This window comes from Salmo salar, chromosome ssa19, assembly GCF_905237065.1.
Source record: "Salmo salar chromosome ssa19, Ssal_v3.1, whole genome shotgun sequence".
NCBI lineage: Eukaryota > Metazoa > Chordata > Actinopteri > Salmoniformes > Salmonidae > Salmo > Salmo salar.
In genome coordinates this window covers 58,893,184-58,918,087 of record NC_059460.1, presented here as the reverse complement: position 1 = coordinate 58,918,087, position 24,904 = coordinate 58,893,184, and the positions used below count along the sequence as shown (strand labels likewise).

Sequence of the window (24,904 nt, the reverse complement as noted above, 5' to 3'; positions counted from 1 at the left end):
AATGGTCCACCCACACAGACAGCGTGGTGAAAAAGGCGCAGCAGCGCCTCTTCAACCTCAGGAGGCTGAAGAAATTCGGCTTGTCACCAAAAACACTCACAAACTTTTACAGATGCACAATCGAGAGCATCCTGTCGGGCTGTATAACCGCCTGGTACGGCAGCTGCTCCGCCCATAACCGGAAGGCTCTCAAGAGGGTAGTGAGGTCTGCACAACACATCACCGGGTGCAAACTACCTGTCCTCCAGGACACCTACACCACCCGATGTCACAGGAAGGCCAAAAAGATCATCAAGGACAACAACCACCCGAGCCACTGCCTGTTCACCCCGCTATCATTCAGAAGGCGAGGTCAGTACAGGTGCATCAAAGCAGGGACCGAGAGACTGAAAAACAGCTTCTATCTCAAGGCCATCAGACTGTTAAACAGCCATCACTAACATTGAGTGGCTGCTGCCAACATACTGACTCAACTCAAGCCACTTGGGAAAATTCACTTGCCACTTTATATTATTTATATTAGATCATGTTTACATAACCTACATTATTCATCTCATATGTATATACTGTACGCCATACCATGTACTGCATCTTGCCATCTTGATGTAATTAGATGTATCACTAGCCACTTTAAACAATGCCACTTTATATAATGTTTTCATAACCTACATTACTCATCCCATATGTATATACTGTACTCTATACCATCTACTGCATCTTGCCATCCTGATGTAATGTATCACTAGCCAGCTTAAACAATGCTGCTTTATATGTTTTCATAACCCTACAATACTCATCTCATATGTATATACTGTACTCCATACCATCTATAACATCTTGCCTATGCCGTTCGGCCATCACTCATTTATATATTTTTATGTACATATTCGTATTCATTCCTTTACACGTGTGTACAAGGTAGTTGTTATGGAATTGGTAGATTACTTGTTAGATATTACTGCATGGTCGGAACTAGAAGCACAAGCATTTCGCTACACTTGCATTAACACCTGCTAACCATGTGTATGTGACAAATAAATTTGATTTGATGTGAGGCAAAAACCAAATAAGACCCAGGTATTCTACTACATGGCTCCAGACTACAGCCGTTTAGTCGCATTTAGCGTCCCTTTGACTTGGCTGTGGGAGTAAAAAAAATGTCAGTAGTTTAATACACTTCTTAATAAAGCACTATCAATGAACATGATGATTACTCATTTTTCTATTGCGTGACGCCATTAATTGTTTTTGATGCGACCAAATCAAAGGTTGTTGCCAACAAGTGAAAAAGTTAGTGGCACCAGTGCCACCAGGGGAAAAAGTTAGTACAGGGCTCCAGACTATCTATGACATTGTTGCATCTTGTTGTTTGAAAAACGTTGCATCCCATAGAATTATGGAATGGTGCCCCCGCACATTGACTCTGTACCGGTACCCCCTGTATATAGCCTCGCTATTGTTATTTTACTGTTGCTCTTTCATTATTTGTTACTTTTATTTCTTTTTTTCTTAGGTGATTTTTTGGGTAATTTATTTTTAAACTGCATTGTTGACTCTGTACTTGTAAGTAAGAATTTCACTGTAAGGTCTACACTTGTTGTATTCGTGACAAATACAATTTTATTTTATTTGAATGATGAATTAAATCGTTTTTTCATAACAAATGCATATATTCTTACCTGCAACGGAGCTGTTAGCAGACCATGATGGGATGGTGGCCCGTCTTTGATAAAACAGTATGTAGGCGTTCTGCTTGCAGACTTCATCGTCAGATATGGCTTGGACATCGCTGTCGTCAAAGCAGTACCACATGCCATCGATGGAGTTTTTACAGTGAGCTGCAGAAGAGGACATAATAAGGATGGGATAAAGAGTCAATTATCATATTACCTAAAAAAAGAGCAGGGATATGGATGCCAATCACATTTTGATAGACATACAGTGCCAGTCAAAAGTTTGGACACACCTACTCATTAAAGGGCTTTTCTTTATTTTGACTATTTTCTACATTGTAGACTAAAAACTATAAAATAACACATATGGAATCATGTAGTAACCAAAAAAGTGTTAAACGAATCAAGATATACGGCTTTGCACACTCTTGGCATTTTCTCAACCAGCTTCATGAGGTAGTCACCTGGAATGCATTTCAATTAACAGGTGTGCCTTGTTAAAAGTTAATTTGAGGATTTTTTTTTCCTTCTTAATGCGTTTTAGCCAATCAGTTGTGCTGTGACAAGGTAGCTATGGTACACAGAAGATAGCCCTATTTGGTAAAAGACCAATTCCATATTATGGCAAGAACAGCTCAAATAAGCAAAGAGAAACAACAGTCCATCATGTCTTTAAGACATGAAGATCAGTCAATGGGTAAGATTTCAAGAACTTTGAAAGTCTCTTCAAGTGCAGTCGCAAAAACCATCAAGCGCTATGATGAAACTGGCTCTCATGAAGACCGCCACAGGAAAGGAAGACCCAGAGTTACCTCTGCTGCAGAGGATAAGTTCATTAGAGTTAACTGGACCTCAGATTGCAGCCCAAATAAATGCTTCACAGAGTTCAAGTAACAGATACATCTCAACATCAACTGTTCAGAGGAGACTGCGTGAATCAGGCATTCGTGGTCGAATTGCTGCAAAGAAAACCACTACTAAAGGACACCAATAATAAGAAGAGACTTGCTTGGGCCAAGAAACACAAGCATTGGACATTAGACCGGTGGAAATCTGTCCTTTGTTCTGATGAGTCCAAATTTGAGATTTTTGATTCCAACCGCCGTGTCTTTGTGAGACGCAGAGTAGGTGAACCGGTGATCTCCGCATATGTGGTTCCCACCGTGAAGCATGGAGGAGGAGGTGTGATGGTATGGAGGTGCTTTGCTGGTGACACTGTCTGTGATTTATTTAGAATTCAAGGCACACTTAACCAGCATGGCTGCTGCGATTCGCCATCCCATCTGGTTTGCGCTTAGTGGGACTATCTTCTTTGGCTATTTGACCAAGAAGGAGAGTGATGGAGCGCTGCATCAGATGACCTGGCCTCCACAATTACCTGACCTCAACCCAATTGAGATGGTTTGGGATGAGTTGGACAGCAGAATGAAGGAAAAGCATCCAACAAGTGCTCAGCATATGTGGGAACTCCTTCAAGACTGATGGAAAATCATTCCAGGTGAAGCTGGTTGAGAGAATGCCAAGTGTGTGCAAAGCTGTCATCAATGCAAAGGGTGGCTACTTTGAATAATCTAAAATCTAAAATGTATTTTGATTTGTTTAACACTTTTTTTGGTTACCACATGATTCCATATGTGTTATTTCATAGTTTTGATGTCTTCAATATTATTCTACAATGTAGAAACATAGAAAAACCCTTAAATGAGTAGGTGTGTCCAAACTTTTGACTGGTACTGTACATGGAGTAAGTGGCTTTCTCAAGGGCAGAACAGCATTGTAACCCCATTGGGATTTGAGTCAGCAACCCTGTCAATTTATAGCCCTACTGCTGCCGGAACATATTAGAGTGTGTGTCCATACGTGTGTTGTTTGCTAACCTGTGTAATGACCTCCCGCCATTGTCCCGTGGTGGTTACACACAGCGTACAGGTCATACAGGTAGTCCTCGGGGTCGCGGCCCATCCCGTAAGGTCGTCTCCATGGTGACCAGTGCGAGGGCAGGCTCCAGCTGCTCTGGCTCCGCTTGACCATATGGGGCGCCATGTCCATCCCGATCAGAGGAAACTTCACCATGTTCTGCATCTTCATCCTCCGGTCTCCGTCCTAAGAAGACACCATACACATACGCACAACAGCAACAAATTTGATGATGTTGGTTGAGGGTGGAATGCTTACTATGCTAACGCAGATTGGTTGAGTTTACAATGCTGACTGAGCTTGTAAGAATTAACATAATATTAGTGTTGACATACACTAGTAATATGATCTACACACGTGTACTTTGAATGAAATACTATTTTGAGTTTATTCCTGGGGTAATATAATGCTAACTGAGCTTATACACTTTGATTATGTATTTGTATGAATGATGTTGATGTATGGTGTAGTGGTCTGTAGTGTACTGTACCTGTCTGAAGCGTTTGAGGTGCAGTATGAGGATGTCAGGCAGGGTCCAGAGGCTCAACTTGATGCTGCCCTGCTGTAGCTGCTTGCAGTGTGGGCAGCGCCAGGCATCATCTGGAGCAAGCTGAAACACACAGAGCAGAGCTCTCAGACACACAAACACACACACACATACACACAGGCACAGGTACACACGTACCTGTTCCTCTTTGGTGTAGAGCTGAAAGCACTGGGCGAGGGAGCATGTCTGAGGCTGCAGATGTCCGTCTTTCTGTTGACGTACACTCTCAGCGTCTGGGATGTACTCGTCCTCGGTGCGTTTGAACAGACTGCAGTCAGACACAACAAAATACACGGTTCACACAGAGGTCGCACCACAAGCTTCAAAGGAAACCGTGAAAGTTCTATCGAAATGTGTTGACAAACAGAAACGAGGGAAACGTCTGACACCTCAGTCACAACAATTGCTTTGAATTCACATTCTCTTCAAAGAGCAAAACAATTTTTCTCACCGTATGAGTGACTGCCAGTCAATGCTAAATGTGTGCACTGGATCATGATGAAAGAGGTGGGCGTCTTTCCCTCTCAGCATAGTTTTTTTTTTTGTCTCATTACACTTACTAGTCTTTTGTCTCTTTGTCCCATTCCACCACAATCTTGACATGTGGGGGGCCTCCTGGCCCACAAGATTTGTACGCTCTGCAGACAAACATTGGATAAATAGGAAACCAATGCAACGTTATCTTTGAGCCCTATGACAGCTCAATGTGGAAAACAGGGTACGCTACATATGGAACAACAACCCAGACGGTTTAGCACATGTGAAAAAAACACGGAAGGGTTAAACAAAAAGGCTAAACACACTGAAAGGTTGAACACTTGCTAAACTAACTCTTGCTACCTGTCCTCTATCAGTGAGAGACAAGCACCCTCTGGTGGCGCTGCGTGACATTACCTCTCCACAGAGGGGTGGCACAGTGGTTGCTCCTCTTGAGGTAAGAGATACGTGATTCCAACCACCCCCACTACACGCAAACTGAAGGGCCCAACCTGAGGGACGGCAATACGTTTAGTTACACCGTGTACATGTGTGTGTGTGTGTGTGTGTGTCTGTGTTGAATGAGTGTCTGTGTAGATAACCTGCACCCACCTGGACAAAGACCCCAGGACGCAAAAGGTGACGCATCTTCTCCAGGATCTCCTTCTGCAGAATGTCCCAGGTGACAGTCCGCTCCAGATACAGCACAAACGGATGACCAAACCTAGAATCGTCATAGACAAGGTGAACAACAAGATTTTCCACATCCATCATACCTATATCAAATTAGTTTTCATCTCCACTGCATGAACATGTTCCTTGAGATCTTATTTTCCTGGTGCTGCTTTGCTTCACCACATTAAACTGGAATGTTTATTGTTGAAATCTTGAGGAGTTGCTTTGTGTACCTGCGTCCCTGCTGTCCAGCACAGGCTCTGTTACACACCAGCAGAATGATCTTGTCAGCCCCGCTGATCTTAATGGGGCTCGGAGGGGGAGTCACTGACTCTTCCATTTTTGTTGACACCTGTAGTCTGTTGTTGTCTGTCCCATACTTCAAGTTGTTCTGATTCAGATTAGCATGGGGACTTCCTGCAACACATTGCAGTATATACTGTAAATGTATACACAGCACTATATGAACAAACTTTTGAGTTCTAAATCGAAACTACCCAATGCTGCGGTTGCTGTCACATTATCGTAAGGTTAAATGAAACAAAGATCAAAGCCTGCTACAGGTCAGTGAGATGCACATTTGTTGAATAAGGCTGTTAACCTGCGCAATATGTTGGATTCTGGCATAGGGATGCATATCTGTATACCCAGTTCTTATTGGGCTATCAATTTTTTGGCTCCAAAAGATACTGTACACGCATATGCAGTGAGGGTGAACATAGGTAATCACATCCAGATTAAACATGATTTCCTATTAAATCCAATTGCAAAATCCATTTGTAATCTAATCTAGACTCTTACCTCCTTCATACGGCCCAGAGTTAAACTGATTTACGGGGAATCATAACATGAAGTCAAACCTCGCTGAGACCGGATCTGCTCTGGTCTAAACAACTCCGGTGTTTCAAAGGCAAATATGGAGTCGCTCTCTTGAATGATCTCAAGGTCGTCATCGTCGTCACAGAAGGAGCGGTGAAAGCCATCGGAGTACATTTCAGTAAGGACAATCTGCACACACATATGGATCATTAACAGAGATGGGGTTAATCTAATTCAATTAAGTTATATTAAGATTTGAGCCTCTAGTAACATTTTGGCCTCCATCGAGGAAGGTCTCACAAAGGTTTAAACCTTTACAATTGTGGGAATTGGCCTATATGGATAGAGCTAAATTGAAATGTTTCTTACAGAAGAAATATGAAAAGCATGTGCATAACCATGGTAGCAATTGAAAGGGAACATTTTAGGTGATTATGGGACAATTATTAGACCAAAAGGTGAGGACACAACAGTTCACCTGACACAAGACTAAATCCAAACATTACACTGTTGATTTTATGTGCATTTTACATTTACTGTACTTTTTGCCGCATTTGTTCATAATGAAATCTGAAAATATTCTAGATATATTCAGTAACATGCTAAAAATGTTGGGTAGGTGGAACTGGTAGGTGGTAGGTGGAACTAAAAGGGTTTGAGTGAGAGGATTAACTGGTGTCTCCAGTTACTACATTGAACTAAAATATAAACGCAACATGCAACAATTTCAAAGCTTTTACTGAGTTCCAGTTCATATAAGGAAATCAGTCAATTGAAATACATTCATTAGGCCCTAATCTATGGATTTCACTTGACTGGGAATACAGATATGCATGCATCTGTTGGTCACAGATACCTTAAAAAAAGGTAGGGGTGTGGATCAGAAAAGCAGTCTGTATCTGGTGTGACCACCATTTGCCTCATGCAGTGAGACATCTCCTTCACATAGAGTTGATCAGGCTGTTGATTGTGGCCTGTGGAATGTTGTCCTACTCCTCTTCAATGGCTGTACAAAGTTGTTGGATATTGGCAGGAACTGGAACATGCTGTTGTACATGTCGATCCAGAGCATTCCAAACATGCTCAACGGGTGACATGTCTGGTGAGTATGCAGGCCATAAAAGAACTGGGACATTTTTAGCTTCCAGGAATTGTGTACAGATCCTTGCGACATGGGGCTGTGCATTATCATGCTGAAACAGGTGATGGCGGCGGATGAATGGCACGACAATGAGCCTCAGGATCTCGTCACTGTATCTCTGTGCATTCAATTTGCCATCGATAAAATGCAATTATGTTCGTTGTCCGTAGCTTATGCCTGCCCATACCATAACCCCACCGCCATCATGGGGCACTTTGTTCACAACGTTAACATCAGCAAACCGCTCACCCACACAATGCCATACACACTGTCTGCCATCTGCCGGTACAGTTGAAACCGGGATTCATCCATGAAGATCACACTTCTCCAGCATGCCAGTGGCCATCGAAGGTGAGCATTTTCCCACTGACTTTGATTACGACACCGAACTGCAGTCAGGTCAAGACCCTGGTGAGAACGACAAGCACCCAGATGAGCTTCCCTGAGACGGTTTCTGACAGTTTGTGCAGAAATTATTTGGTTGTGCAAACCCCCAGTTTCATCAACTGTCTGGTCTCAGACGATCCCGCAGGTGAAGAAGCCGGATTAGGAGGTATTGGGCTGGCGTGGTTACAGGTGCTCTGCGGTTGTGAGGCCGCTTGGACGTACCGGTATTACCAAATTCTCTAAAATGACGTTGGAGGTTGCTTACGGTAGAGAAATGAACATTACATTCTCTGGCAACAGCTCTGGTGGATATTCCTGCAGTCAGCATGCCAATTCCACACTCCCTCAAAACTTGAGAAATCTGTGGCATTGTGCTGTGTGACAAAACTGCACATTTTAGAGTGGCCTTTTATTGTCCCCAGCACATGCTGTTTAATCAGCTTCTTGATATGCCACACCTGTCAGGTGGATGGATTATCCTGGAAAAGGAGAAATGCTCACTAACAGGGATGTAAACTAATTTGTGTGCAAAGTTTGAGAGAAATAAGCTTTTTGTACATATGGAACATTTCTGGGATCTTTTATTTCAGCTCAAGAAACATGGGACTAACACTTTACATGTTGCGTTTATATTTTTGTTCTGTATATAAGGTGCTGTTTTGAGCTATCCTAGCTGTGCCGTTGAGGAACTGGAGCAAGCCCACTTGAAGCTGTTTTGTTTGGAACACAACCCCTGCAATCACACAATTAACGATCCATTATAAATCGCAATCTGGGTCAGGTGGGCATCATTTGAAAGCTTGTTCTATTGCAAACATGTCTAGCTAAGTTTTAAAACAACGACATTAAAGTTTTACACAATCCAGTTCAGGGAAACAGATCATAACTTTGGTGAGCATTGAAAGGTGTCGAGTGCATTCAGGTGCGTGTGCCGCGCAAATGTTCTTCACAATAGACAAACAGACTCATTCTGTTCAGAACAACCCAGGGTATGACACCATTTCATCTTGTAACTGTACATCAAACATAGTGATCATAAACGCTGACACTATATTGTGTGTTTTATTCCTCTTGTGTTCATTTTTTTCTGCATTGTTTGGAAGGGCTCGTAAACAAGCGTTTCATGGTTATGTCTACACCCGTTGTATTCGGAGCATGTGACACATAAAATTGTATTTGATCCGATTTTGACATGACTCGTGATTTGAAAATGCGAAGTGCACATTCCGACTCACAGGTATTTGGCTCGCTTGTATGACATCAAAGCGGTATTTATTATAATCCTCGAGGTCTCATCTTTCAAAAAACATAGAGTCCTTTTCATTTACAGCATTTCCCTCACTTTTCCCAGACAACAAAACATTTACAAAAGTTGCCCAATTAGCGGGAGGGATGGAGGCAACTTTTTGACGCGCGATGTGCTCAAGTTCAGAACGTCTGTCAGTCAAAACCCATGCAGCACTGTGAAGCGCAGAGCCAGAGCTCCGACGTCATGTATAGCACGTTATTGCATTTATCAGTGCCCAAATCTGCCATTTTTCAACTCGTATATGGGTACGAGTGTAAAGGGCTACAAAATCTCAAAAGGGGATCAATTTCATACTGAAGAGCCAACATAGGTACACTAGGCATGAGGTGTGTGGTTTATTCATATGCAATTCATATAAGATTCATAAGATTGAGTAACACACATGAATTATTACACAGTAACTCAGGATTTATACAGAGTAGTAGACCATATAAAATAGGATGAGCAAACAATATCACATGATCTGAGCCTCCCATCATGACTCTAGGGGACACATCAAACACAAACAGTGGATTGTTGAAGGCTGAGACAATAGATTTCTCTGTAATGAAGATGCTCACAAGGGCCTTGAGTCCCTATCATTGGCTGAACCTAAAAAACAAACACCTACTTTGACAATGAATGAGCATGACTACCACTTAAATACCTACTTCAATGCCTCAAGTTTTGAATTTAATAGTGTTGACATTTTATGTTTCAGTTTGAATAGTGCTGAAGATTGCTTTTTAGTAGGGTGGGCATTTTCAATCATTGCTGACAGTTTCACTTGTCTCCTATCCATTCATCTGTATACATGTTTTACACTTTGAGGCTCGATTTCAAAGGTATTGGACTTGGTACCTGTTCAGAGGGTATTTTGGTCTCCTGGGCTACAGCGTTTCTCAGTCTGGAGACAGTGCTGGAGAGAGGCACAGCCACACCCACTCTCATACAGTGGGAACACTTTCCCTGGTACACCACCGTCACATACAGGGGCCTGGGAGGGACACACAGGACAATTGAGTTATCTTAACCCACGCTTCAAGGAACACCATCATCTCATCATGCTTCTACATTGTTTGTGGTTTGTCTCTGGCATCCTTCCGTGTATCACTGCCAAGTTAGACACTCAGTTGTAAGTTGAGATCAAATACAGCAGAACAAGACCCGGTCTTTCTGTCATTTGTAGTGGGGTATACTGTTTGTGTGTCAGATATTGCCTTATCAAGATATTAGATATCGTCTTACCGAGTGTGCGGTACCGGGATGGGCAGTGAGATGCAGAGAAAAGGGTCAAAGGTGTTGCTCTGTTTCTGGCAGTGAGGGCAAGTCAGGGAGGACCTATTTGCGTGGAGACAAACAAAAAATAACATATTCACTTCAAACCGCTGTAACATTTGACAGTGTCAATGTGAAAGCTACAATCACAACGAGCCAAACGTTCGTTGTCAAATTAGCATTAGAAAACTGTATAGCTCACTTGTGTTAGGATCTACTCTATCAACAGTGCGTCTCGATCTATTGTAACTATATTCTGAGTGCAGTGGGGTGTCAATCAGGGGATTACTTTGAGGAATGACTCACCTGTATTGAGCCTGAAATAGCTCTTGTACGAAAGAGCCAGCTGCTGGTAATGAGGATCCTTCAGGGACATTTTCTTCCTCCAACGGAGGCTACGGAGACAGCGAGCAGACAGATGACAGTCAGGAGAGACGACATATAGTAACACAGTATTTAGTCAGGAGATACATACTTAACAGCCCACATTAACGCCCGAATAGAGTAACACGAGATTTAAAAAAAATAAAACAAAGTAAACACAATCAGATAATTGACAGTTAAGGGAGATACAACAATGGAAATGCAGTAAAGGGGATACAGCCAAGATGATACAGTTGGAGGAAATACAATGCTGTCTGTTCAGTACAGAAAGGAACCAATCCACAGTCTAGAAGCTTCAGAACCAGTAGAGTTGGCAGCGATGCTCCCAGACATGGCTATAGGCTATATCTAATATCATTCAACGGTCTGAGATATAATCCCCAACTTGCAACTGATGTAATGAACGTAAGCATGCCCAAGTAAAGTTGGTGACCTTCCTGGGGGGTCTGCTGCTGGGCAGGACGATGTTGTTGAGGTCCTCGTGAACTCTGTCCAAGAGCCACAGCAGGAACTCCTGGGCGTCGTGCTGGGCGTTGCCCCGGAACTGCAGGGCACTCTTCGACACAACGTTCTGGAAAACACAAATTCAAAGATGAATGGTAAAAGTAAGGCCACAAGTTAATGTGAGACATTAAACAGATCATTTTTGTTTTTGTTTTGTTTTGATTGGTCCGTCTTCAAATTGAGACATGGCTGTAGAGCAGTAGCTGAAGCAAACCAAAATGTTGGTTGGAAAAGGCATTGATGAAACAACATGCTCCTTTCTCTATGTTGGACAGTACGTGCCTTTCTACTGTAACATCGTGACGAGAAACCCTGAAGAAATAACACTTTAATAACGCTTTAATAGCCCGGTGAGTGACAGATTCAGTCATTTGAGGACACCTCCGTGCGTGGCGACAGAGCCATCCTTCCAGGCCAGGTGTAGTCACCTCTGGTCACTGGCTATCAAATGTCACACAAGGGCAACGATGCAATCAGAACGCCGAGCGCTGTTCCTCCCAGTAAACCCCATAGGGAAACTCTTCTCCTTTTGAAACCATTAGCACTGCAGCCCCAGCACTTTAAAAGCCTCTGTGTGCATACTAAAGGAGAACAGTAGAGTAGGTGTAGGATGTTTACTGTACGTATACTGTAGCATTGTATGCCACAGTAAAATATCTAACCAGAAAAACGACAAGGTAAAATGGAGGTTGAGTGCGGTTGAGTCCTGGAAAGTCATCTGCATAATCTGCCTATGGGACTTGCAGTATAATACAGCCAGGTAAACTACTGATGATATGTAATTAAACAATTACATTTGTATAATGGCCTAATTAGTCAATGACTGTGGAGATAGACAATTTATCACTCGATCCAGCAGTCGATGTACAGGAAAATGGATCGGGCTATCCCCTTGTGTATCTATCGTTCATGTCTCGTTAATGTCTTCGTTAATGAGTTGTAAGTGCTCTCAAGTTTTCTTCTCAATGATGTGGCCTCAGACAGCAGCTATTCTGTCTGCTCAGCCTCATATTCAATTCAACATGGTCGTGATTTGAAAAAGGTCTATACCTTCTACTGTCAATGATGGAAACTCAAGTTAGCTCCAATACAATATGGCTATTTGGTTACCAAGAAACTTGATGACGCAAACTGGGAAAATCATGAAGAAATTAGGTGTAAGAGGAGCTCGGTATACTGTACTTTTTAGCGCTTTACTCAACAACCCAGCTCCGAGATATTGTGACAATGCCGGCCATCGCCTTGTCCACTTAATGGCTTAAAAAGTACACGTAATTATAAAACTGTGTAAAATACTTCATTTATTGTGCAAAATAAGCAAGGCAAAACAACAAAACAGCTTGGCAGTTCAAAGGTGCTAAAACCAACCTCTCACCTTTCAGACATGGCTCTATCGAACATTCTGAACACAACTGTTTTATACTGTGGCTTAAGCAATGAACTAACCAGGTAGACCTGTGAAGTGACCTGCCATGAAAAACTGAGCCAATACCAATTAAAGCACAATTAACTAAACATTTAACTGATGAAGGTCGGGACTGATAGTAAGGGCTGAGTTATGGAGATCAAATGTAGCTGAATCAATCAATACAAAACATATAAACACACTTTCTCTTTATAACTTGCATATTTTATTCAAATCAGATCTTATCACATCAGATCTTTTTCAGAGCTGATCTGATTAGTCAAAAGACAAATTAGTGGAAATTATATCAGAATTGGGCTGCCTGTGTAAACACAGCCAACTTCATAAATATGACCGTGGCTCTACACTCCAGAGTGAATAATCTATATAGAATAAGACAGTTTGTTCTCTGGCTGTCAACCAAGGGAGAAAAATGGACCGAAATAGAAACATTGTCAGGAATAAGCAGTGTGCTGCTGGATGGACCTGTTCAATTCAATTCCCCTCCAATATTTACTTTGAACCGGTAAAGCAGGACATGTAGTTATAAGACCGAAATAGACAAAAAGAAAATCCCTAGTGCAAAGAAATGGAGGTTCACAGAGAAATCTTTAGTGAGTGACTTTGAAAGGAATTCTGGTGCTGGTGATGGGAGGGTAACCTGAGCTTTCTAAGGGGAAACAACAGTAGAACGCTGACCAGGCTAATCTGCTGGGACACAAGCTGGTAGATTCAGATGCTGCTACACATTTCAATGTCCATCGAAAACTCTACAGGAACACAACATCTCTGCTCTTCAGAAAGTCTGAAATCTGTGGAACCCCGACTTGATTTCACCGGGTGTGTTACCTTGGCGTGCTACTTTGTTCCGAATTTGCTGTTCTCACTGACCCTGGTTCCTCTCTAGGTTTCTTCCTAGATTCCTGCCTTCTAGGGAGTTTTTCCTAGCTACTGTGCTTCTGCATCTGCATTGCTTGCACTTTGGAATTGTAGGCTGGGTATCTGTAAAGCACTTTGTGACAACTGCTGATGTAAAACGGGCTTTATAAAAGAAATGTGATTGATTGAGGGGCAAAAGCGTTTATGCCATTCTCAACTAAACCCTGTAAATCTGTCGGATTAGGGAGATCCAACGGATAGGTGAGATTCACTGCTCCTGAATCCATCCATTCAGCATATCTGCCACTGCTAGTCAACCTGGAGGCTGTTGCTAATTGATTTGATTAATCAAGAGAATGGTACAGTAGGCTCTAATTGAAATTGACACGTTAATACATGAATGATCAATCGTTAAATGTAAATCTATATCAAAATTATGAATATGTTCGCAGATATCTATATAAGTCCATTAATGATAAGCCAATCATAAAAAAAGTGTACGCTTTGGTTCCTGGTGATAATATAAACGTGTTATGTGTCAATTTTAACTATAGCCTACCGTACCATTCATCACCAGGAAACAAAGTGTACACTTTTTTTATGATTAGCTTATCATTAATGGACTTATATAGATATCTGCGAACATATTCATAATTTTGATATAGGCTTACATGTAGGGGCGGCAGGTAGCCTAGTGGTTAGAGCGTTGGACTAGTAACCGAAAGATTTCAAGATCGAATCCCCGAGCTGACAAGGTAAAAATCTGTCGTTCTGCCCCTGAACAAGGCAGTTAACCCACTGTTCCTAGGCCGTCATTGTAAATAAGAATTTGTTCTTAACTGACTTGCCTAGTTAAATAAAGGTTAAAAATAAAACATGTAACTATTGATCATTAATGTTTTGGGTGGTTCTTCCTCTTTCATTCATCTTGTTTGTTAGACCATGTGGCAGACATGTACAGTGCCTTCAGAAAGTATTCCTACCCCTTGACTTATTCCACATTTTGTTCTGTTACAGCCTGAATTCATATATTTTTTCCCCCTCACACATCTACACACAATACCCCATAATGACAAAGTGGACACATGCCGAGAAATTTTTGCAAATGTGTTGAAAATGAAATACAGAAACATCTCATTTACATAATTATTCACACCTCTTTGCTTTGAGTAAATACTTTGTAGAAGCACCTGTGAGTCGACTTGGGTATGCCTGTATCAGCTTTGCACATCTGGATTTGGGGATTTTCTCCCATTCTTCCTTGCAGATTTTCCCAAGCTTTATTACAAGTCTTTCCACAGATTTTCAATGGGATTAGAGTCTGCGTTTTGACTGGGCCAGTCAAAGACTTTCACATTCACGCACCTTTTTCTCAGGAGTGGCTTCCGTCTGGCCACTCTCCCATAAAGCCCAGATTGGTGAAGTTCTGTAGAGACTGTCGTCCTTGTAGCAAGTTCTCCCATCTCAGCCAAGGAACTCTGTAGTTATGTCAGAGCGGTCATTGGGTTCTTGGTCACCTTCCTGACCAAGGTCCTTCTTGCCCGGTTGCTCAGTTTTGTCGGACGGCCAGCACTAGGCAGAGTCTGGGTAGTTCCATATTTTTCCATTTACCAATGATGGAGATCACTGTGCACTTGAAAACTTTCAACACTCTAGAAATAGTTTTATACCCTATATGCCTCATAACAATTCTATCTCGGAGCTCTATGGACAGTTCCTTGGACTTCAAGGTATAGTTTCTGCTCTGACATGCACTGTTAACTGTGTGACCTTACAGTGCATTCGGAAAGTGTTCCATTTACTTTTTCCACCTTTTGTTACATTACAGCCTTATTCTAAAATGGATTAAATAAAAAACATGTCCTCATCAATCTACACACAACACCCCATAATGACTAAGCGAAAACATGTTTTTAGAAATGTTTGCAAATGTATTAAAAATAAAAAGCAGATACCTTATTTACATAACTATTCACACCCTTTGCTATGACACTTGAAATTGAAATTCCTGTTTCCATTGATCATCCTGGAGATTGGAGTCCACCTGTGGTAAATTCAATTGATTGGACTTGATTTGGAAAGGCACACACCTGTCTATATAAGGTCCCACAGTTGACAGTGCATGTCAGAGAAAAACCAAGCCATGAGGTCGAAGGAATTGTCCGTAGAGTGCCAAGACAGGATTGTGTCGAGGCACAGATCTGGGGAAGGGTACCAAAAATGTTCTGCACATTGCAGGTCCCCAGGAACACAGTGGCCTCTATCATTCTTAAATGGAAGAACTTTGGAACCACCATGACTCTTTCTAGAGCTGGCCGCCGGGCCAAGGAGATGGTCACTCTGACAGAGATCCAGAGTTCCCCTGTGGAGGTGGGAGAAACTTCCAGAAGGAAAACCATCTCTGCAGCCCTCCACCAATCAGGCCTTTATGGTAGAGTGGCCAGACGGAATCCACTCATCAGTAAAAGGCACATGACAGCCCGCTTGGAGTTTGCCAAATGGCAGCTGAAGGACTCTTAGACCATAAGAAACCAGATTTTCTGGTCTGATGAAACCAAGTTTTAACTCTTTGGCCTGAATGCCAAGCGTCACATCTGGAGGAAACCTGGCACCATCCCTACAGTGAAGCATGGTGGTGGCAGAGTCATGCTGTAGGAATGTTTTTCAGCGGCAAGGACTAGGAGACTAGTCAGGATCAAGGGAAAGATTAACCGAGGAAAGTACAGAGAGATCCTTGCTGAAAACCTGCTCCAGGGTGCTCAGGACCTCAGAGTGGGGCGAAGGGTCACTTTCCAACAGAACAACGACCTTAAGCACACAGCCAAAACAATGCAGGAGTGGCTTTGGGATAGGTCTCTGAATGTCCTTGAGTGTCCCAGCCAGAGCCCGGACTTGGAACCCAATCAAACATCTGGGGATTTTGGGGATTCCAAGATGGCGTAGCAGTCAGACGTCTTTGTCCTGTCGTGTCCCTTGTATATATCTTTTTACATCTTTTTCTTCGCATATCTTTTAAAAATATTTTCCTAAACCTCAACTTCTAAATACTCTCCTGCAACCCGCCTCACCCAATGTGGCGTGGATCTGTTTTTTTTGTAAAGTATTTCTATTTACTTCGGATCTGGAATCCCTCAACTGAAGCTAGCCAGCTAACTACCTACCAGCTATCAGTCAGCAAACCATTGCTAGCGGTCATCAGCTCACCTTTAGCTCGGAAAGCTCTCGCCAGTTCGAACAACGTGACTCAAACCAGAGCATAACGGACCTATTTTTTTTTCTCTCCATACCCCCGGATTCCTACCGCAAACTCGGAACATTTTCATCTGGATCTTCGCAACTAGCTAACCGCAACCCCGGGTGACTACTCCTGGCTAGCGTTTCCATCCCGGAGCAAGCACCAATTAGCCTGAAGCTAGCCTGGCCAGGGCTCCAGTGCTACCACCGAAGCCCACTCCTGGGCTACAATATTCGGACCCCTTCTACTGCCGGTACGGGGCACGGAACCCTGCCGATCCTCTACGACTGGAATACCGACATAATCTGCCCGAGGATTCCAACAGGCCCCTCAGGCGCGACGTCCACTAAAGGCCCATTCTGCTAACCGCGGCCTACTAGCTACCTAGAGCTACTTGGAACCCTACTAATCCACGACTGGTCTATCGACGTCACCACACGAAGAGGCAAAAACAGACTTACCTCCATCGCGACATCCCCAAAGGCCCTTCTGCTAACTTGTTAGCCCCGGTCTGCTAACTGCTAGCTTGCTTGCCCCGGTCTGCTAACTGCTTGCTTGCTAACCCGGTCTGCTAACTGCTAGCTTGCCAGCCCCGGTCTGCTAACTGCTAGCTTGTTTAGCCCCGGCCTACAAGCTGTTAACTTGTTAGCATCGGCCTGCTAACTGTCTGAATCGCCGTGTCCCCAGTCAGCCTAACCACTCACTGGACCCATATGTTCACTTGGCTACGCATGCCTCGCTCTATTATCAATATGCCTCGTCCATTGCTGTCCTGGTTAGTGATTACTGTCTTATTTCACTGTAGAGCCTCTAGCCCTGCTCAATATGCCTTAACCAACCATGTTGTTCCATCTCCTACATATGCGATGACATCACCTGGTTTAAACGTCTCTAGAGACTCTCTCTCTCATCATTACTCAATGCCTAGGTTTACCTCCAATGTACTCACATCCTACCTTACCTTTGTCTGTACACTATGCCTTGAATCTATGCTATCGTGCCCAGAAACCTGCTCCTTTTACTCTCTGTTCCAAACGTGCTAGACGGCCAGTTCGTATAGCCTTTAGCCATACCCTTATCCTACTTCTCCTCTGTTCCTCTGGTGATGTGGAGGTTAATCCAGGTCCTGCAGTGCCTCCACTCCCACTCCCCAGGTGCTCTCATTTGTTGACTTCTGTAACCGTAAAAGCCTTGGTTTCATGCATGTTAACATTAGAAGCCTACTCCCTACGTTTGTTTTACTCACTGCTTTAGCACACTCTGCCAATCCGGATGTCTTAGCCGTGTCTGAATCCTGGCTTAGGAAAACCACCAAAAACCCTGAAATCTCCATCGCTAACTATAACATTTTCCGCCAAGATAGAACTGCCAAAGGGTGCAGTGTTGCAATCTACTGCAAAGATAGCCTGCAGAGTTCTGTATTACCATCCAAGTCGGTACCCAAACAATTCGAGCTTCTACTTCTAAAAATTCACCTTTCCAGAAACAAGTCTCTCACTGTTGCCGCGCTTGCTATAGACATCCCTCTGCCCCCAGCTGTGCCCTCGATACCATATGTGAATTGATTGCCCCCCATCTATCTTCTGAGCTCGTGCTACTAGGTGACCTAAACTGGGACATGCTTAACACCCCGGTCATCCTACAATCTAAGCTTGATGCCCTCAATCTCGCACAAATTATCAATGAACCTACCAGGTACAACCCCAAATCCGTAAACACGGGCACCCTCATAGATTTCATCCTAACTAACTCGCCCTCCAAATACACCTCTGCCGTTTTCAATCAAGATCTCAGCGATCACTGCCTCATTGCCTGCATCCGTAATGAGTCTGCGACCAAACGACCACCCCTCATCACTGTCAAATGCTCCCTAAAACACTTCTGCGAGCAGGCCTTTCTAATCGACCTGGCCGGGGTATCCTGGAATGACATTGACCTCATCCCGTCAGTAGATGATGCCTGGCTATTCTTTAAAAGTGCCTTCCTCACCATCTTAAATAAGCATGCCCCATTCAAAAAATGTAGAACTAGGAATAGATAGTCCTTGGTTCACTCCAGACCTGTCTGCCCTTGACCAGCACAAAAACATCCTGTGGTGTTCTGCATTAGCATCGAATAGCCCCCGTGATATGCAACTTTTCGGGGAAGTTAGGAACAAATATACACAGGCAGTTAGGAAAGCTAAGGCTAGCTTTTTCAAACAGAAATTTGCATCCTGTAGTACTAACTCAAAAAAGTTCTGTAACACTGTAAAGTCCATGGAGAATAAGAGCACCTCCTCCCAGCTGCCCACTGCTCTGAGGCTAGGAAACACTGTTACCACCGATAAATCCACTATAATTGAGAATTTCAATAAGCATTTCTCTACGGCTGGCCATGCTTTCCACCTGGCTACCCCTACCCCGGTCAACTGCCCGGCACCCTCCACAGCAACCCACCAAAGCCCCCACCATTTCTCCTTCACCCAAATCCAGATAGCTGATGTTCTGAAAGAGCAGCAAAATCTGAACCCCTACAAATCAGCCGGGCTAGACAATCTGGACCCTCTCTTTCTAAAATGATCTGCCGAAATTGTTGCAACCCCTATTACTAGCCTGTTCAACCTCTCTTTCTTATCGTCTGATTTCCAAAGATTGGAAAGCTGCAGCGGTCATCCCCCTCTTCAAAGGGGGTGACACTCTAGACCCAAACTGCTACAGACCTATATCTATCCTACCCTGTCTTTCTAAGGCTTCGAAAGCCAAGTTAACAAACAGATTACCGACCATTTCGAATCCCACCGTACCTTCTCCGCTATGCAATCTGGTTTCAGAGCTGGTCATGGGTGCACCTCAGCCACGCTCAAGGTCCTAAACGACATCATAACCGCCATCGATGAGACATTACTGTGCAGCCGTATTCATCGACCTGGCCAAGGCTTTCGACTCTGTCAATCACCACATTCTTATTGGCAGACTTGACAGCCTTGGTTTCTCAAATGATTGCCTAGCCTGGTTTACCAACTACTTCTCTGCTAGAGTTCAGTGTGTCAAATCGGAGGGCCTGTTGTCCGGACCTCTGGCAGTCCCAGAGTTCAATTCAATTCAAGTCTCAGGGTTCAATTCTCGGGCCGACTCTCTTCTCTGTATACATCAATGATGTCGCTCTTGCTGCTGGTGATTCTCTGATCCACCTCGACGCAGACGACACCATTCTGTATACTTCTGGCCCGTCTTTGGACACTGTGTTAACTAACCTCCAGACGAGCTTCAATGCCATACAACTCTCCTTCCGTGGCCTCCAACTGCTCTTAAACGCAAGTAAAACTAAATGCATGCTATTCAATCGATCACTGCCCGCAACTGCTCGCCCGTCCAGCATCACTACTCTGGATGGCTCTGACTTAGAATACGTGGACAACTACAAATACCTAGGTGTCTGGTTAGACTGTAAACTCTCCTTCCAGACTCACATTAAGCATCTCCAATCCAAAATTAAATCTAGAATCTGCTTCCAATATCGCAACAAAGCATCCTTCACTCATGCTGCCAAACATACCCTCGTAGAACTGACCATCCTACCAATCCTCGACTTCGATGATGTCATCTATAAAATAGCCTCCAACACTCTACTCAACAAATTGGATGCAGTCTATCACAGTGCCATCCGTTTTGTCACCAAAGTCCCTTACACTACCCACCACTGCGACCTGTGTGCTCTCGTTGGTTGGCCCTTGCTTCATACTCGTCGCCAAACCCACTGGCTACAGGTTATCTACAAGTCTCTGCTAGGTAAAGCCCCACCTTATATCAGCTCACTGGTCACCATAGCAGCACCCACTCGTAGCATGCGCTCCAGCAGGTATATCTCACTGGTCACCCCCAAAGCCAATTCCTCCTTTGGTTGTCTTTCCTTCCAGTTCTCTGCTGCCAATGACTGGAACGAACTGCAAAAATCTCTGAAGCTGGAGACTCATATCTCCCTCCTTAGCTTTAAGCACCAGTTGTCAGAGCAGCTCACAGATCACTGCACCTGTACACAGCCCATCTGTAAACAGCCCATCTATCTACCTACCTCATCCCCATACTGTATTTATTTATTTATCTTGCTCCTTTGCACCCCAGTATCTCTACTTGCAAATTCATCTTCTGCACATCTACCATTCCAGTGTTTAATTGCTATATTGTAATTACTTCGCCACCATGGCCTATTTATTGCCTTAACTCCCTTATCATACCTCATTTGCACTCACTGTATATAGACTTTTTGTTTTCTTTTGTTCTACTGTATTATTGACTGTATGTTTTGTTTATTCCATGTGTAATTCTGTGTTGTTGTATGTGTCGAATTGCTATGCTTTATCTTGGCCAGGTTGCAGTTGCAAATGAGAACTTGTTCTCAACTAGCCTACCTGGTTAAATAAAGGTGAAATAAAATAAAAATAATCTCTAGATAGACCTGAAAATAGCTGTGCAGCGAAGCCCCCCCCATCCAACCTGACAGAGCTTAAGAGGATCTACAGAGAAGGATGGGAGAAACTCCCCAAATACAGGTGTGCCAAGCTTGTAGCGTCATACCCAAGAAGATTTGAGGCTGTAATCGCTGCCAAAGGTGCTTCAACAAAGTACTGAGTAAAGGGTCTGAATACTTATGTAAATGTGATATTTCAGTATATATATATATACAGTACCAGTTAAAAGTTTGGACACACAAACCCCTGAATGAGTATTTCTTCATTTTTAGTATTTTCTACATTGTAGAATAATAGTGAAGACATTAAAACTATGAAATAACACATATGGAATCATATAGTAACCAAAAAAGTGTTAAACAAATCAAAATATATTTTAGATTTTGGATTCTTCAAAGTAGCCACCCTTTGCCTTGACAGCTTTGCACACTCTTGGCATTCTCCTTGCATCGCAAAGGGGTGTAAATACTTATGTAAATGTCATATTTCTGTAAGTGTTTAAAAAAATAAATCAAAAAACATATTTTGACTGTCATAGGGTACTGCGTGTAGATGGGTGAGACATTAGGCTGTAACACAACAAAATGTGGAATAAGTCAAGGGGTACGAATACTTTCTGAAGGTACTGTATCTTCTTGACTCCTGACATACTGTATGCAACGGCTCAGGACTGCCCTGAGTGTGCTCTCAACATTCAGATATCCGTTGGAAGTAAATCGTGTGTATATCTCCTGAACTGCAAAGCACCAGAGGCCCATGCACTAATACAGGATTGGCCAACCATTCTACTTGTCTGGTTGACACCAGCTCTGGAAGTATTCCTCACTGGGTAGTCACGTGGGTCACAGGCTACCATTCTGCTGGACTGAGTGTGCAGCTTTTCTTATCCAGCCCTTCTCAAACACACCTAGCCTACCTGCTCTAACACACACCTACTCATCAACTGCGCATGATATGTTTCTGCTAATGACAGTCACTTTGAATGAATCAATAGTAGGCCTACAGTAGTTTGGTTTGACACGTTCAATCCCCCACAGACAACCAGTAGATTGGCTTTACTGTACATGAAACTGGCGCGAGTTTCTGCAACAAAGTAACGCCATGACAGAACGAACCAATGAAACAATCAGTTGCATTTGTGCGGTTACATTGTAACGGTTGGCAGGTGCATGTTAGTCACGTACTGCGTTGCAACAACCCATGCCGACTATTTGAATGACTTTCAAGTGTGCGCCCCTCGCAGTTTATAATCCATAGGATGAATCCTATTTCCATCAAACAATAGACAACGGTCAAAAACAACGCACACGATTCAGTTGCCAGGGCGTGCATCCACATACCTTGAATTCGCGACTGTGTTGTGGGGTGTACTCAAACGTCCACAGAGCGCGGACGAGACCAGAAAGTTGCTCGGTGACTTCACCTGACTCCTGCTGGTGTCCCTTTCTTTGGATACAGACACCGTTTGTTGACTTCGGTTTATTCGGTTCAGTCGATTTGTCATTAGTACCGTGACTGTTGTCCTCTCCACGGTATTGTTCCAATGCTAGATATTCAGCAAATAGCTCCGTGTTGCTCAGACATTGCAAGATAGCGTTCATGAAACAGGTGTTGCCATGGTTCTTGAGTCCGGCAACTCCGGGGACCTTGTCCCCAAACAGGAACCCGCCACAGTCACTGTCGTCGGAGGGAACAGAGCCGCCAGTGGTGGCCGGGATGGAACTTGCATCGTCCTTGTCTTCATCTTGATGCTCCTCGTTACCGAAATGGGACAAAGTCGACAGAGTCCTGAGAACTCTGTTCATAAAGCTCCCCACTGAGCGTACTGAGCCCCTTCGGAAGAGCTTCTTGCTGAATGATTTTTTCTCTTTAGTGGCAGCTTTCGACATGATCACAGTCGGGCTGGGGTTTCTCAATCTTTAAATCTTACTAGAGAGAGAGAGCACCTCTGGACAATAATTTGATCAGTCTGTCATTTCCATTGACAAAAGCCAACCACAGTGATAATAATTATTTATGTTATTTATGTTCCTCACCGATGATGACAGTAGTAGGCTATAAAACACTATTTTAGAGGAAAGGTGGAGCATTTGAGGGTCTTATCACCAGCAGCCTATAGCCTGAACAAAAGACCCATGCCATGTCTCTTATCTCAATTTAAACACTGCGTCGGGTTGCATAAATATTCTCCATGGGGAGATGCTATCATGCCATTCTAAATTAGGTAGCCTAGAGGGTCTCCACGTACGAGCAAATGGTAATATTCTCGTAGTCTTATCAATGTAGGGTCATGCCATGCAGGTGTAACATTTAGGATGCACAAAATGATCCGCGTTCATTAGAAAATCAGCGACTAACAATACTCGAACATCAACAGCAATAAATCAACCCATAAATTGGGATCACAGTGTACCGTGCGGGGCTCATGTTTTATTAAATAAACCGCAGCTCCACCTATATAATCCTATTCCAGAATCTTTTAAGAAAATAAATATTCCACGATATTGCCCAAAGCGATTGTATTGCTGATGTTTATAGACTCGTGGATGTCTTCACTAAATCGCCCATACCGTGGAAGCGCTTGCAGAAGCGCTCTTAAACTGAAAAAGCCCCCACAAAAAAACCCGGAGGGAAGCATAGTCCACCGCTCCCTCCATTCGGTATAATACTATCCATCGTATAAGCGCCGTAAAATAAACATCGTTCGATACCTCCGTCGCCAAGTTTAAAGCAGTATCTCATCCTGGGATGGCTTATTTCCCTCTTAATTGTGATTCATCGCAAGGCCGCTTCTCCTGTCTTCATCATCTGGAGTCACCGATACTGCAGGCAGGCAGGGCGGTGACGGCTGACGTCACGGCCAAACACTGATCCATGTTGGAGGAGAGCAGGTAGCGGCATGTGATGCTGGCGAATTCTGTTCACTGTGATGACTGGGGTCTGTCTCATTCTACTTTCCTGCTGGAGGACAGAATGCTCCACTAAAAAACAGACAGTGACACATACACAGCTAGGCCTAAAATATATATAACATTTTTTTTTTTTACATTGGGAAAGATACTCCGATAATTTGGTGCCCAGATAATTCAGATCCTCACTACAGTTAGCCTATCCTACAACTGTTTTACTGCAGGCCAGGGGTCACTAGCGGTTCTGGGAGGGGGTGCAGTGCCCCTGTGACAACAATTTTGGACCCCCTTGTGGCCCCCCTAAATGTGGAGTATGAAATAATTTTTACATACATTTTTGCTATGGTTCTTTTTTTTACATCCGTTATTAGAAGAAAACGATATGACAACAATAACGTCTAATGTAACTGGCCCCTCTAACAGTACAACTGGCCCCAGCTTGCCCCCCCCAGTTGAAATGGTCTAGAACCGCCACTGCCAGGGGTAGGCAACTAGATTCAGGACAACTTTTGTCTGACGGATGGTCGGGCCGGAAACATAATTCTAATCATTTGTACACTGCAAATTGACCACAACTAAGCTCCAAAAGAGATTGTATTTAAAAATAACAATTTCAGACATGATCACATCTTTTTTTCCTTTTTTTTTGAATATTTTATTTTTGCATTTTCCAATTAAGAACATTCAAAACAAAAGTGAAAATATGTTAGACAACAAAGGACAAAGTGACGGTAACAGACGAGCGTAATAAAAAATAAAAATTATATATACGGGCATACATAATACATAAAAAACATACATGATACATAAATCATAATAAAATAAATATTAATAATAATAATGAGACATTGATTCATATGGTCACCTGCTGTAAGCTACACATTATACATTACGTGTGAAACATTATATAAGAATTATATAGAGATTCAATCAATG

At 43.2% G+C, this 24,904-nt stretch overlaps 1 protein-coding gene across 1 annotated transcript in view; it reads right to left on the bottom strand.

Annotated features, from left to right (window-relative positions):
- Positions 1-23,971, bottom strand: part of LOC106579183 (ubiquitin carboxyl-terminal hydrolase 31) — a 30,148-nt gene extending 6,177 nt beyond the window's left edge. Inside the window, 14 exon segments of the mRNA XM_014158846.2 lie at positions 1,680-1,838; positions 3,551-3,776; positions 4,081-4,200; positions 4,276-4,405; positions 4,698-4,775; positions 5,032-5,126; positions 5,227-5,338; positions 5,523-5,706; positions 6,150-6,297; positions 9,786-9,921; positions 10,173-10,265; positions 10,509-10,597; positions 11,020-11,157; positions 22,400-23,971. Coding sequence (XP_014014321.2) covers positions 1,680-1,838; positions 3,551-3,776; positions 4,081-4,200; positions 4,276-4,405; positions 4,698-4,775; positions 5,032-5,126; positions 5,227-5,338; positions 5,523-5,706; positions 6,150-6,297; positions 9,786-9,921; positions 10,173-10,265; positions 10,509-10,597; positions 11,020-11,157; positions 22,400-22,948 — 2,257 coding nt within the window. The 5' untranslated portion in view covers positions 22,949-23,971.
- Between the last annotated feature and the right edge of the window lie 933 nt (positions 23,972-24,904).